This window comes from Pundamilia nyererei, unplaced genomic scaffold (assembly GCF_000239375.1).
Source record: "Pundamilia nyererei isolate P.nyererei 1_Seehausen unplaced genomic scaffold, PunNye1.0 scaffold00075, whole genome shotgun sequence".
Lineage (NCBI taxonomy): Eukaryota > Metazoa > Chordata > Actinopteri > Cichliformes > Cichlidae > Pundamilia > Pundamilia nyererei.
Window position 1 is genome coordinate 330,986 of NW_005187476.1, and position 13,092 is coordinate 344,077.

The 13,092-nt window shown below is 40.3% G+C and overlaps 1 protein-coding gene across 4 annotated transcripts in view; it reads right to left on the reverse strand.

The window, feature by feature from the left end:
* rptor (regulatory associated protein of MTOR, complex 1) overlaps positions 1-10,056 on the reverse strand; it is a 185,665-nt gene extending 175,609 nt beyond the window's left edge. For all 4 annotated transcript variants that reach the window (XM_005737332.2, XM_005737331.2, XM_013911928.1 and 1 more), the window contains exons 1-2: positions 9,540-10,056; positions 7,828-8,002 (exon numbers count right to left, since the gene is read on the reverse strand). In XM_005737332.2, the coding sequence (XP_005737389.1) occupies positions 7,828-7,995 (168 nt within the window). In that variant the 5' untranslated portion in view covers positions 7,996-8,002; positions 9,540-10,056. The remainder of the gene's footprint in view (positions 1-7,827; positions 8,003-9,539) is intronic.
* Positions 10,057-13,092: the final 3,036 nt, after the last annotated feature.

Consider the following 13,092-nt stretch of genomic DNA (forward strand, 5'->3'; position numbering starts at 1 on the left):
TACCTGGCCCCGCCTACTATCCTTGCAAAGGTAAAATGATTGGCTAGAATCCAAAGTGTATGACATCTCAGGAAAAAAAAGCACCGAAATAAAGCACCAAAATGTGCGCTGCTTTTCTGGTTACTACTGTTTGCCATAATGGCACTGGATACCGGTACCCATCCCTACTGACGTCACTAGCCGTGTCTGGGCCCAAACTACGCTTCAGGTCCTAAAGTCAAACGAACACTGCGGGATCACTGAGTTGAGATTAAATAGAACAAGACACAAAGCATTGAAACAAGTTAAAAACGCAACAACCTTATTAAACGCAGAGTAGTTTGGACCCGGAAGCAGGATTCATCACATCATCACTTAAAGACCGGATAGCTGCATTTATGTGTGAAAAGTGATCTGGTGCTTATGTAGCGCTTTTCTACTCTACTTCAGCACTCAGAGCACTAAAAAAAGATTTTGGCATAGTTTAATAAACTTATTTGGTATTTTGACATTAGTTCTATTGAACAAGGCTGATGCTATTTCCTACCAGACAGAAAGCCAAGACAATATCCCACATCACACTGTTTACTTGCCAAACCTTCTACATCCATCTCAACCACAAGAGAATGACTGATACAGTTCATCAGTCTTCATGGCAAATGAAAACATCACCATTATCTCTGCACTAATTACAGTAACATAAAGAGGAAACACAAGATGGTGGAATGGAGATGCACTCATATCAATGCAATACTGTTTTTGAATTTATTGGAAGTGTCAAAAAAAAAAGAGTGTAACCTCATCAAAAAAAAAAAAAAACTTCTGTTCTTTCCTGACAGCGTTAATATTCTGCTCCTGACAAGTCGGGACGTTGTTAACCAACTGGTATTTAATTTGGAGCTAGCAGTTTAATGGAATTTGCAGATATTTAAGCAAAGTCGCTGTTTTAATCAACGTAAAATCGTTAGCGTGCAATTCTTTTTAGCACCTTGCAAATACATTCTGTTTTCATGGCTCGGTAGCTAAAAGTCTATATGCTCCCTAATGAACTGCACGCATTGATTGAATTCAACTAATGAAGCAGAAGTAAAACCAGCACAGCCCACCTGTCTCGTTTCCACATTATTATTATTGTTATGAGCTTGGATATTGATGACTTATTGATTTCATTATCGTTAAGCTGAAAAACGCACCATGTCTGGAAACCAGCAGGGAAAGAAAGGAGACATATTTAATTGAATCGTATGTGTGTGACCAATAGTCAGAGAAACGTGTGTTATAGGTCATTCACCAACCAATACAAACCACAAAGCTATAAAAACCAAGCATTACTCCCATACTCCCTGCCATATAATGATGAATTCCTAGAAAACATATTTAATTTGGTGATCAGAGTCCTGAAAAAAAGAAAAGATTGCCTTGAGCCATGTGTAAATCCAAAACAAAAAGGTCGCTAAACTGCCCGATAAGTCCATTAAAATCTTAGACGGGGAAAAGAAAGAAAAAAAAAAACAAAACCTCAGGCCTTTTTTTTTTTTTGAAAAGTTGCTACAACAATTCAATATTCTGCTTTGACTAAATGTTACAACAACAATTTTTTGTCACTACAACAAAGTAACAAAAAACTCATTGCTGACAATTTTAAAACGCTGTCACACCATCATGGAGGAAAATCAGTGAAAAATGAAGCCACACTTCACTTGTATCTCCAAAATCTGATGTCCACAGACATGTCGAAGGACGAGTCACATTCTGGGTTTGATATAAGATGTAAAAAACTACATGAAAGACAGGGAAACCAGCTCTTTCCAGCTGGTGTAGCTTTGCTTTTGTCTTTTGATCAGCAGTAATAAAAAAACACAAGGGAAAATAAAAATGCACAAGTACAAAATCAAACTACCTCCCTACACTGTGCTAACAGTGTATTGCATTATGAGCAAAATAGTAGGGCTGCACGATTTTGCATAAAATGAGAATCACGGTTTTTTGGCTTAGAATTGAGATCACGATTCTCTCACGATTTTCTTTTCCAGTATAAATATTTATTGCACTTATTAACTGCACATCAACTTCGTAACAGTTGAGACTGAACATAAAAACAACAAATGTCTCATGTTTTGTTGTTGCCGCAAAATGTTGTACTGCTTGAAATTCCGTCTCCACCGTTGCTCGATGCTGCGTGTATAGAGCCGGTAGTGCAACAATAGAAAAATAGTTGCGGGACGGCACTGTGTAGCGTTTGTGTAGGGTGTTGATCATTTTCCTAAATCCCTCGTTTTGCACAGTGTTGATGGAGCCATATCTTTGGTCAGGTGATAAGTAATAGCCTCCGTAATTTCTTTGTGCCTGCGGGAGTTCGACGTGTATAGGGAAGCGCTGTATAAGGTTCCCGTTATTGATGTTTGGGTGGTTGACCGGGACGGATTTTCGCCTGTCACTTTCTCGTCATCCCTGACGTGCTCTCCGTTGTTTTTTCCCTGCCAATTTTAGCAGCCAGCTTCTGTATCACGTGGTATAAGGCTCCGCCCTTGTCATTTGTTGAGCAGGAAGAGTGAGCGCTTGTTTTCATGCAGATTACGTCCCGGATCAAAATGCGGTACAATCGTCGTCTTTTTTCTCTTTTTTTTAAAATCGTTGTCATTTGGAAATGAGATCGCACATAAGTATGAGTCGAGATCACGATTTTCTACCGATTAATCGTGCAGCACTACAAAATAGAGTTCAATATTTTTAATTTTTAACACTGGAAGGTTTGGCCTTTTCATCTTTATGCAGAAACTGACAGGCAAGATAGGATCAAATTAAGTGTTGTTTCTACTAATGCGTCTAATGCGACTTCTGTAAAGTGCAGTCTGATGGCTGAAATTGGGTGTATAAATGTATTTTCCATATTTTTTTAGATTCTAAACAAGTTTTTGACAGATTTCTAAAATATTTGTCGTCTTGTTTTTATGACAGGCAGTCTAATAAGTTTGTTAAACACTGTATCCAGAATGATGTGTAAAGGGGTCGATATGAACTTCTCACCCACCCGCTGATGATGCTGTACATATCCTGTTTAGCTGTAAAATTAATGCTGATCTGCCTTCATGCCCAACAACCTGAACCAGTCCTAAAAACAAGCACAATGAGGCCATTTCTGTGACAAACAGGCTATCGAGTCGGGGCAGGGTTTCGTCAGCGTTTACGAAGAAACTGTTACACTATAAGAGGACAAGTTTGCATCAACCAGTCTAACGTCAAACCGCTTACAGCTCAACAAGGGATTGTGAAGCATGACAGGTAGGAAGCGAAAAGTTCCTGTGCATGCATGACAGCTCAAGTTTCATGCTGCTTTGAGACAGTTTATCTATCATTCAAAACAATATTTAAAGCCCTGATGCCATTACATGTTTTAATATAAATGCAAAAGAAAATAGAAGTCTCTTTGGGAAGGACGGTAGGCAGCGGGGCAAAGCTCACAAGCTGTCAAATCCCTGCAGTGTAGTGGTGGCAGCGTCGTGACATGAGGTGTTTAAGGAAGAGAGAATTTAAGGAAAGGAAGTTTTTGAAGAAAACCTGGAGTGAAAGAATTGCCTTTCAACAACAAAATTTACCAAAGCAAATGACTAACTCAGTAATATTATCAAAGATTCAGATGTTCCAGAATAAATATTTAGCCATTGTGTCATTTAGCTTGCAATCAAACTCAGTGGCTCTCTGCTTCAAAAACAAAAAAAGTGTGTACTCTGTAATCCACCCAATTTGAGAAAATTCAAGGAGAACCTGTTAAAGGTTAGCACAGCAGCATCATCATTCTGTTTTTAAATCATCCCCACTTCATATTTTTCACCTGATGGTAATCATCCCATCTTCTGTGGCTCTGCACACGTTGAAAACCCCAGAGGTACTGGGAATATTTTGTGGTCTTTACTAATAAAAAAAAAGTCAATTAATTGATTGATAGTGCAACTTAATAAATTAGAGAATTGTATGTGAATCCAAAATGGAGCCAGCTGCTAATGATTTTAGAAGACTGGTAGTATGAAACAAGAAAAAAAAAGCCCAAGAACACAAAAACTCCATGCAAAGCCAAAGATGGCTCAAGCCTTTAGAACAGGGCTGCCCAATCCCAGTCCTCGAGAGCTACTATCCTGCAGCTTTTAGATGCATCCCTACTCCAACACAGCTGAATCAAATGAATGGCTTGTTATCAGGCCTTTGCCAAACATGATGGCATGCTAAAGAGATCAAACCATTTGATTCAGCTGTGTTGGAGTAGGGATGCATCTAAAAGCTGCAGGACGGTAGCTCTCGAGGACCGGGATTGGGCACCCCTGCTTTAGAAGGTTCTCAAAAATAAATGAGTGCAGACACTGCAAGCTAAAGCTAGCGTAACAACTATTCAGTCACTTGAAAGCTAATCAAGTCAAAACGCAGTCAGCAAATATGAAGCACTATTTTGTTTAAAATGCTGATTCTTAATACAGTCATACCAAGTGTGACATCTGTTAAAATGGTCAGTGTCAGCTGATGTTTGGAAACTATTGGGCTAAAAATAAGTGTACATCCTGAGAATCAATAACGCCCTGCACTGCAATCCATTATCTCTACAGGTGGATGTTCAGGTTTTTGTGCCATCAAGATAAAGGTTTCATGCTCTCTGTTCACTGTGGGGGAGGGGAGGGACAAAAATAGATATGAAAGTGCTGACAGCACTAGTTTAGGTTTTTCAGTTTATCGATGGGAGTCAAACCCCTGAAAAAAAAAAGAAAGAAAAAACCCACTGCAAACCTAACCCCGCTCATTAACGCTCGGTCAGACTAAATGCTCGACTTCAGGTCTGACAGCTCGATAAAAGAAATGTGATCCTTCCACCAACCTAACTACTACCACGACATGCTTTCTGATCAAAAATGACATGGCGCTTTATTAGTTAAAGTCAGCTGCTCGTCACCTGACTTTGCCCTGTACTGTACAAGCGTTCTTACAGGATATCTGATAGCTGTTATCGTGATTCTACTTGGTAGGTTCAGCAGCTGTACACACAATCCTGCTTTGCTCCGAGTGGCTGCAGATGACTGCAAACACACAGATGACTCAAAAGCTCTGACTGACCCAACAGCGGACTAAACACACAATTTGAACCAATAAGCCTAGTAATAGTGCAGGTTACCTGTCACCATACCGAGTCAACTCAATGTGTCTCACAGAACAAGACCTCTGACTGACCTCTGTTAGAGTCATTTGCCTTTTTCTTCTCTATAATACGCTTTGGTCTTGATTTTAAGATGTAAAATGCCCAGACATTTAACACAATGTTATTAAAATTGAACTAAATCATGAACTTTCTTCCCCAAAGTGCAGAAAGAGTTTTTTTAAAAGCCTTCTCACGGCATGCCTCTGTTGCCAGCCTTAACTTTTTGCTGACCAACTTGTTCTCTAAGCAAACTCCTATCGATACTGTCAGTCACCTCAAATCAGCCAAAGCACTACATGTGGTCTCAACTACCAGAGGCCAAAGTATGTGAAGCTGCAGGTCTAAACCTTCATGTCATTAAAGGGTTTCTACTAAAGCACTCCACATTATCAGAACTCCATCACCATCATCATCATCAATCAACTAGATAAAAATTCTGACGAATGCAAAACTCACTGGTAAAATGAACCTAAGAAGCACTACAGCCTCATCTGTGTCCTTTATGATTCTGCTCTAATGTACACTAGCAGCAATCAGCAGCAGGACTTAAAGTTAGGTGTCTGTCCGGTCTCGCTGCGCTGGACCATTTTATTTTTATTATAATGGAAATGGTGGTGTATTCAACACCACGTTTTCTCAATGTGTCCACAGCAGAGGATTTGCTGTTTCTGCTGCCTTTTAAAATGTTAGCATTCATGTTCATGTCACTTCTGACAAGATTACGATTTCTGACACACACGAATTTCAGTTTTGCGTGTGCTTTGAGTGTGCTCTGCGAGTGCCGACACAGGCGGGTGTAGTTGATAGCTGCCTGCTATGCTTCACCTTCACTGACCTGACGCCAACTGCCAGAAATTGCAATTCTACTAATGGCCACTTGAGGCCTGGTCCAAAAGTGAGCCAATCTGCCTAGACTCCCATATTAACACAACTTTACAGCATTAAATACATGGTTCAGTATCAAGTTATAAAAATTGTTACAAAATTGTTACAACCTACATGGAGACAATTACAACAGTTTTTTTCAGCAGGTCGCCAGTGAGCATCTGCTAGGATTCACCTCACCTAACCAGAGTCATTGACCTCTCAACCATAACTGTGCTGTTGTGCCCAGAGTATGTTTAATGAAATTATCTGACAAATAACATGGGATTCCATGTGGTACAAAGCTTCCAAGCAATCTGCTCTTCCACTTCAGTTGATTAAATAGTGGTTCTTCTAGAACTGATGATTTAAAAACAAATTAGCAGGTATCTGTGTATCTAGGCTGAGCCAGCAACTTAGTACTTGCTGTCTCATCTACATACGGTCACTTCTTGCTCAAAAGGAAACAAAAATGGACAACCAATCTACGAACCAGAAGATGACTTCAAAATGGCTTCAACCACCTTTCACATACTGCGTACAATCGACATTGATATCTTAATCATGTTTTTCAGAAAATAAAAAAAAACATTCAAATGCATTCTGAATTCCCCAATCCCCAGGCTACAGTCAAATTCAAAGCTAAATTCTGTTCTGCATAAGACACACAAATAAAGCTCTCGTAGACCAGACATGTGAAAGGACACATTCTTCTTCCAAGTTTACAAATGAGGACGGAGGGCCTGAAAATGCTCTGAGCAATGAAAGATTTAACACGGTTGATTTAGCATGACTTCCTGATAGGAATGCCCATTTCAGCTAGCCCATATTACCTCTTTTAAATCAATAGCAGCTCCACATTTAATGATGCCTTCATTTCCCTGCAGCTTGACACCTCAGCGGGCACTGCGGAGTAATTCAACTCATGTCCTAACAGCAGCGAAGTTTTAAATTTTCATCTGGGTGAATTTCTACAATCGGTGCAGAGTTTCTGAGGGTTATGTACAACTAAGTGACATTTGCCATCATTATAATGGCAGTGCTCTGTAGCCGTGAGGCGATAAAATAATCAGGTTGGTAGCACTGCAGTGGATCAAACGGCAGCTTTATGGGAGCTGAAACACACGGTGACCATTCATGTGGGAAACCCTTTGAGGTTCCCCCTGAAAGCGTAGCATTGGTAGCTGGTAATCAAGCAGAATGAAATGAATTGGCAGAGTAATAGAGACGAGGGTAGCCAGTGATTTGCTGCTGTTTAAAGACTGATAAGCTCTTGAAGCACAGCGTGTAGCATCAAGGAGTTTGATTTGTCTTTTTAATGAGTTGAATTTTTGAGAACTGGCCCCGTGGATAACCATTTGACCCACCCTGTCCTATAAAGTAGGAATTTTCTGCTGTAGTTACAAACCACAAGAAATCCTTCTAGGATAAAAATTAATGCTCAATCAATACGTTACATGAAAGATGATATCAGAGTTTGATCTTTTTGTGGGAACTGCTGATTAGAGGGAAAAAATAATAATACTATAATATTTATCTTTTAAAAATAACAGTCTTTCTAAAGCTACATCTAAAGCATCAAAACTCATTAAACTAAATCAACAATCTTAGATTTCCTGTTGTATTGGTTCCTGCTTAAAACTAACAGTCCCATCAGATATATGAGCATGAAAATGCAGCTATACAAGTCGCTATGAGCTGAGATAAAAGGAAAAACAGCCTCTGTGACCTCAAAGCAGAGCTCACACAGGAAACATCCTCAGGCTCTTGATTTACTCCTGTACATGGATGAGAAGAGAAATTACCCTGTCCTTCATCCGCCAGCTCTGCGCCAGGGCCTTGGAGCCCTCAATCTTCTCTGAGTGCCTCTTCTTCATGAAGGCCAAGGGAAGTTTCCAGTCATTCATATCGGCCTCCTCTTCCTCAGCGAGGCCCACAGCCGGTGAATGAAGCAAGTCTGAGTCCATTTTCATCAGGGCCCTGCTGGGAGAGCGCTCATGTTAATGTCACTGGTTTGATTTTGAAGTGTCTTTGGCTGTAGCTACTGAGTATCCACAAAAAGATTGGCAGGCTCACTTTAGCCATTTAATTGCTGCATATAGTCGATATTGACACTAGTCTCAAAAATAAATAAATAAAAATCTTAAAACATAATTTGGAGACATTTCCAGTCCAGATGCAGCCAAATGTGCTACTGTGCAGCTATTTTATTAAGTAATGGATGATAAATAATAAAGAAAGAAAGTAAAAACAGAATATATACACAATAGATGTAAGCAATCCTAAATACATTTTTGGTTACCAACTGAGATATTCATAGGAAAATTTAAACAGCAATAAAAGCGCACTGTCAGATAACTGCAGGAGGCCTGTTCAGAGAGCTCGAGACTTAGATCCAGATTTAGATGAATTTATTCATTCAAACATCTTCAGTGTTTAAACAACATGTAAAAGAACTTTTGCTTCCTTTTTCAGTAATAAAACGTTTCATTATATTATCTTAGCACAAGTATAAAGAAATTAAGCATCATGACTTCGATCCACGTCTCTTTGTGCAGCTGTTGAAGTTCTACAGGATGAAGACGTGACCTGAGAGGCAGCCGTCCCTGTTTGTACATTATTGCATATGTTTGTCCCTCTTGGCCATGCTATCATCACAGATACAAGCCATTTCTTTTGGGCCAAAGTCTGCTTTGTCAATATGGATCACCAATCATCTGATAAAGTTCCGTCCTCTTAAATGCTTCCTATACAGGATTGGTGAGGGTTTATCCAAGCTGGCATTAGAAAGCAGGGCTAACACAGTCAATTTATAATTACTAAAACACTTAACAAGCATTGTGGGAAGAAGCCAGAGTACCTGCTACTGTCCGATAAAGTAAGAACAGCTCCATCCCTCCTTGTACTGTTGTTATGGGCTATACCAAGCAGACTGTTTCTACACTCAGATAATAATCTGATTATCAACACTGGCAGCTGACTTTTCCACTTTATGCCCTTTAAGTCATGGGATGGTGGTTATGAGTCATTTTTATGCCGTGTGAATCTGCTGCTGTGAATCCTGTTTGAATGAAACCCACAACAGCAACTGAAACCAAACACACTCACATCTGGCTTCCTCCACTTTATTTGAACAGGCTAGCTGCCTGACTCTGTAGCAAAGCAACAGCTGTAGAGATGTTTCAGCTCTACAGCTGGAGCCACGGGACAGGAGGTCGATGGGTTTTTATCTTTACTGCCTCTGCATTCGTGCTAAAAACGGCCCAGCTGTGTTAAACTTGGCTGCACGGATGCTGGCGAGCAGCAGGCTCAGTCCAGTCCAGCTAGCTAAGCTAAACTAGCGCGGCTAATGTAACAGCTCTGCTGTCAGGTGTCAGACTGCACCGAGGCCAGTAATATTCACTTAAAGCCTTTTTAAAGCGAGTCTCTGAACCACACACGCGTGACAGAGATAAGGAGACCGATCAAATGTGCAGAAAAGGCACCTAGAGTGTCAGCGAAGCGTGCAGGTGCAGACCTTGGTGCGGTGGGATTATCAGCCCGGGCTGTGGAAGCTCTCCTTCTCCGGACAATGACAGACACGGTCGCACACACAATCCTGGTCAGCAAATTGTAGGGCAGCGTCCAGAGCCTGTAGAGTAAGTCAAAGCCGTCAAATCCGAGCTGCACGGGCGCGTGTTTGCAGGGGAATCTGCGGCTCCTCTCCCCACGGCTCTTCGCTATGGGAAGGGGCTGCAGGCGAGGCCCATCTTCACACGGACAGTCTGCCACAGCCACACGTAACGGCGGCCGCACTTATCAATGACTGGGCTCGCGTGGACTCCTTCTACGTACCAGCGGCCCTGGTAGTCGGCTCCGAGCGACGGTCTTCGAGGAAATCTCAAATAATTCCGGGAATTTCTCCGAAGAGGCACTTCTTCAGCACTTCTGCAAGGGCGCAGCCATCTTGAGTTGAACCCAGAATGCACTGTTGGGGCGGCGAAGCTGTCGTGAAACGTCACTCACCAAAATATAAACACACGTACTCACGTCAGCCTGAAGCCTTTGAAACCCGCACGAGAAAGTGGCTTTGAGCTGTCCTTGCACGAAGGTTGTAACTAATGAAAAGGTTGTAACTGAAGTCTTTGTAGTTCTTGCAGTTTTAACGTAAGTGTACATTTACCGACGCAAAACCTTTTTTCCTCCAAAAAGCATTTACGATTTTGTAAATACTTTTTTAAAATGATAATGGTCATTTTTTGTGGGTTTTTTTTCTTAAATCTTAAATTTGATTTCTTACATAGAATTTTTTATGACTTTTTCCTCCCGTATGTTGCTCTGTCACCAGATTACTTCAGCTTGACAATGTGGTTTGCTTTGCTGCTTCCTTTGGAGGAAGTTCCTCTGTTTAGGAAAAGGTGCTTTGGAATTAAGAAAACGAGGTTATTATGTTTTTGGTTTTCTTTCTTCTCCTGACATTTTTCCCTTGAATTTAATTGTAGTATTTTTTTTATAAGTATTGAACTTTATGTTCTGCGTCTTCAATTTACAGTAAAGGTCAAAGAAATAAAGAAAAACTTCAGCTTGACAAAGTGCTTTACAACGTCATTTGAGAAAACAAATCTCATTATTTAAGAAAAGGTGCTTTGTTATTTTTAAAATGAGAACGGAGGTCTGGAAACAAGGACTTTTCCCCCCCAACATATTTTTTCCAACTACCCGTTTAATGTAGTTTGTAGTAACAAATTTAGATTAAAATATGACTTCATAAAATCCCAAATAGGTTGTGATGTTATCTGCTTGGTTATTAGCTTACAGAAATAACATGTACCACATGCGTGGTTAAATACATCTCACCACAGCTACACCAATTATTTCCAGTAGGCTTAAATGTATTGAATTGCTGCCATGCGATTGGTCGATTAGATATTTTTGTTCATAAACAGTTGAAGGGGTGTACTTAACAAGCGCCGGTGAATCTGGTCCATATTTTTGTACCAAATGTCCTTATTTTTCCTTATTAAAGGGAAAAGGTTTAACAAACAAACAAAAAAAGAATACACTTACACAGGTTTGTGGCCTTATTTATTCAGCGATAGTGGGGAAAAGCACTGACATGGATCCTTCCTTCCTTTCATCCTAAACACCAAAGTATTTGTTTTAATTGTGAAACTATTTCAGGATATTTTGCTGTCACTTAAGGGGACATTTGCTAAATGTCATTATTTTTTTAATCAGTGCCAGCTAACATTAATTTAGTTGTTACACCACAAGCCATACAATACAATACAATCAATTGACTTGTTGTATGAGTAGGACGTCAATACTATTGAAATGGACTGACATTTATACAGAAGTTATCTTGCTTAATAGTCATCAGTGTGCTTTAAATTACCAGTGACATGCACACAAGTTAGAATAATCAACCAACCTAACAGACATGTTTTTGGACTGTGAGAGGAAACCAGAGCACCTGGAGAAAACCCATTTAGTCACAGTTTGAAAACATCGAAAGTCTGTACAAATAAAATCCTCAGGAGGGCTCAGTTTCAGAGCCCTCTTACTGTGGGGAAATAGCACCAACCACTGAAATCTACAGGGTTCCAGTAACCATATTATCCATCTTTTAAACCACTCATCCAATTCTGAGTCATGGGTGGTGAAAGAATCACCTGTTAACCTTACATGTATGTCTGAGAGAATCCACACACAGTGGCGCAATGGTTATCCCACTGTCATCCCACACCAAGAAGGTTCCTGCTTTTAAACAGCTGGCCAGCTGAAAAGCTGGAGCCTTTCTGTGTGAAGTTTACATGCATAGATTTTATTAACATACTGTAAGGTTCTCTGTCCCGGTCGTTGTGTCCTTGGGCAAGACACTTTACCCTACCGCCTACTGGTGTTGGCCAGAGGGGCCGATGGCGCGATATGGCAGCCTCGCTTCTGTCAATCTGTCCCAGGGCAGCTGTGGCTAAGACTGTAGCTGCCTCCACCAGTGTGTGAATGTGAGAGTGAATGAATAGTGGAATTGTAAAGCGCTTTGGGTGCCTTGAAAAGCGCTATATAAATGCAATCTATTATTATTATTATTATTATCCCAATCTCCCTTTCAAGTGTTACCAAACTGGATGGAAAGTATGAACTACTAACTGAAAGCAGTCTGACAATTTCTGAGAGACTAAAACTTGCTTCTGTCTGACTGCTGTAAAAGTGACTGACAGCGAGCTGTTGGGATGCTCATCCTTTTGGCAGGCTGATTTCTTGGTCAACTTTCTACTTGCTTGTTTACTCAGCTTGTCCCAACAGCCAACTCTCGGAAAGGTCCAGATGGTTTCAAATGTCTTCCATTTCATAAATATTTAGACCATATTCTCCCCAGAACACTCAAACCTTTAGAAATGATTTTCTACCCTTGGTCTGATCTCTGCCTCACCACAGTGTAACCACACAGATCTGCAGAGAGTTCTTTGGATTTCATTGCACTGATATTACCCCGATAAGCAGTGTGGATTGCAGGCAGGACTTTTATGTGCACATGTGTATGCCTCACTATATTATCCCCAATCAACTCAGTGTTCCACAAAGGGAATCTGGTGCCGTTTGAGACGCATTTCAAGAATAACTAAAGCAGAAAGAATAAACCAGACCAAAAATCTGGAGCAAAATCAAGAAGATGTTTGTAAATGAGAGATTTATTTAACCTGAAAATGTGCACATCACCCCTCAATGAGATTAAGTGAATCTTAAGCTAGTTCATAAGGAGTGTTGTGTTATATGTAAGTCATAAATGTGCCCAAACCCAGCCATTTAGACTGGCTTTAGCTGTGCTTTTTAAACCAGTATAGCAAACTGGTGGTCATACATAAGCTACACATCCATAACATGGTGTCTAACCAGATGCTGGCCACACATTTTCGACCAGGATATGTCCTTCAATGCTTATATCTCTAAAATTAGAAACAGTCTCAGAGTGATGCTGAAAAATTATTTCATGTATTTATTATTTCTAGGCTTGACTATTGCAATTCATAATTATTAGGTTTCTCCCATTGAATACTGCAGGTTGCCCATTTATTGCAGCATTTTATGAT